This window comes from Scyliorhinus canicula, unplaced genomic scaffold (assembly GCF_902713615.1).
Source record: "Scyliorhinus canicula unplaced genomic scaffold, sScyCan1.1, whole genome shotgun sequence".
In the NCBI taxonomy this organism is placed as follows: domain Eukaryota; kingdom Metazoa; phylum Chordata; class Chondrichthyes; order Carcharhiniformes; family Scyliorhinidae; genus Scyliorhinus; species Scyliorhinus canicula.
This window is the reverse complement of record NW_024055728.1, coordinates 3,166,864-3,169,378: the sequence shown is the minus strand read 5'-3', so window position 1 is coordinate 3,169,378 and position 2,515 is coordinate 3,166,864. Positions and strand designations below refer to the sequence as shown.

The window sequence follows — 2,515 nt, the reverse complement described above, 5'->3', positions numbered from 1 at the left end:
TCCATAAACTCAGTGTCTAATGAAGAACTAACAGAATGGGGAAACCAAAGCTTTTCATTGTTACAATATGAAGGGTATGATATGGTTAGCATGTGCAATCCATTAATTGGGATGGAAGGAAGAGAGTGGGATGAACATCGTTACAGGGAACGACAGTTTCAACATGGTTCCCTTGTGCTCAATGTAAAACGTAGAAGATTCGCTGTTTGTGCTGGGTATTCTGTTGAGGAACAAAATCCACAAGATGCCTGAAGTAAATGGAAGTAAGAAGGTATTTTGTACAAGGAGGGAGGGGAGAACCTTCAGCGAATATAAGTCTATCAGAAACTGATGGTCTACATATATATTTATACAGCAGATAATGGGGCGTGTAGATTTATATAATCACACCTGTGCCCTTTTTGATATTGTATTTAAACATGGCGTTCCTTCTGCAAAGTTAAGTACACACGCAGCTCGTGACAGAACATTCCAGAGAGCGAATTTGTTTTTAGAACTTCTGCAGTATGAAGTCTGTTAATGATTAACATTCCACATTCATCTCTCTATTAGCGCATCTGTCTTCAAACATGCCTTCATTTTACAGGTCACGACAGTTCCTGTTGCTAATTAACGCTTTGTCACTCCAGCAGATGAACACGTGTTGTTTCTTTCAAATGAAGGACAATATCCCCTATTTATGCTGGATTCATTATTTAAGTATTCTTGCTGAACGCGTGCAACCAGATTATGTTAAAACGTACGCCCCCCCCCCCCCCCCCCCCCCATAGCTCAAAAATCTTCTTATATTGTTTTTTCCTTGAGAATCGAACGTCTGGCGGTTTTCCTGTTAATTTTCCTGCCAGTCCTTGATATTCAACTTAACCCAAAAGAGCAAGCTGACATCTCCATCCACAGCATATTCACCGCTCATGTTTTTAATCGTTATTCCGATGTTCACAGTTGCACACAGTTTTAGGATGATTGAATTCTTGCTTCTCCAAGTATTCCAGTGAAACGCATTCCCAAGTAATGTATTGGTTGTATCGCAATTCGTTTCCTACAAAACATTCAGACAAATATTTTGAGAATATGTATTTGCCTGAAACCACTTTGGACCTCAATGATTATTTTCAGACAATGGATACAGCAAAACATGGAAATATCAAAGCTAAACCGATTAATTATTTAATTTAGATTCAAGTCCAGTTAGCAATGTCTGCCTTCTTTCCTGTTTCTCTTTCAGTTAACACGATGGCGATCGTGATCCTTTTCAGAGGAAAATGTGGTCTATCCAAATGTATCACCAGCTACCTCGTAGGAATGGCGGCATCAGATCTCATGGTCGTTGTTTCCGATCCCGTATTAAACTGGATTGCTGTGATGTATTTCCCAGATTCTTTCCTGAACTTTACTCCTGCGTGTAGCTTCATTATGTTTTTGTTGTATGCAAGCAGGGTTGTGTCTGTCTGGATCACAGTTGCCTTCACGTTTGACCAATTTGTTACAATATGTTATGATAAACTAAAAACAAAATATTGTACTGAGAAAACGGCAGCAGCGATCATAGCAACAGTGAGTGTGTTAGGTTGTCTGGAGGCTATCCCGTGGTACTTTGTATCTGAACCACGATATCTGATTAACAATATCCCTTGGGAATGTATGTATCAACTAAGTTTCTTTACGTCCCCCATATGGATCGCATTTGACATGTTTCACTTAATTTTAACGCCCTGTATTCCGTTCTTTCTCATTTTGCTGCTCAATATTCTGACAGTCAGACGCATTTTACTAGCGAGTAGAGTTCGGTCCGCATTTCACGCAAGGAACATTCAAGAAGATCACGTGGATCCAGAGATGGAGAACCGAAAGAGATCCATCATTTTACTGTTCAGTATATCCGGTAGTTTCGTATTGCTCTGGGCCACTCAGGTTTTATTTTGCATTTATCGGAGAATTACACATACTCATTCCTACTCCCACTCTGACAATCTCTATGCTACAGAATCTGCAGCAACTATGCTGCAGCTTCTCAGTACCTGCACAAACACTTGTATTTATGTCCTGACACAGACTAAATTCCGACAGCAGTTGAAGAATATGATCGAGTACCCGTTCATTGCAATCATTCAATGTGGAAAATTTAAGTAAGATTTGTAAAATTGCAGTCATTAATTTGAAATGGGAATTATTTTCCAACTCGTCGTCTCTGCTATTGCCAGTAATAAAACATTTATGTTGGTAGCAATGAGGTTCAATACGATATATGGGCAGCACGGTAGCAATGATGGGCATTACGGTAGCGTAGTGGTTAGCACAATTTCTTCACAGCTCCAGGGTGCAAGGTTCGATTCCCGGCTTGGGTTACTCTCTGTGCGGACTCTGTACGTTCTCCCGGTGTGTGTGGGTTTCCTCCGGGTGCTCCGGTTTCCACCCACAGTCCAAAGATGTACAGGTTAAGTGGATTGGCCATGATAAATTGCCATTAGTGTCCAAAATTGGCTATAGTGTCGGGAGGGGTTACTGGGTTATGGGG

At 40.8% G+C, this 2,515-nt stretch overlaps 1 protein-coding gene across 1 annotated transcript; it reads left to right on the top strand.

Annotated features, from left to right (window-relative positions):
* The first annotated feature begins 1,233 nt into the window (after positions 1–1,233).
* Positions 1,234–2,130, top strand: LOC119960729 (probable G-protein coupled receptor 139). Its single transcript, XM_038788346.1, has one exon. It carries the CDS (start codon positions 1,234–1,236, stop codon positions 2,128–2,130), a length of 897 nt encoding a protein of 298 aa, XP_038644274.1.
* The last annotated feature ends 385 nt before the right edge of the window (positions 2,131–2,515 follow it).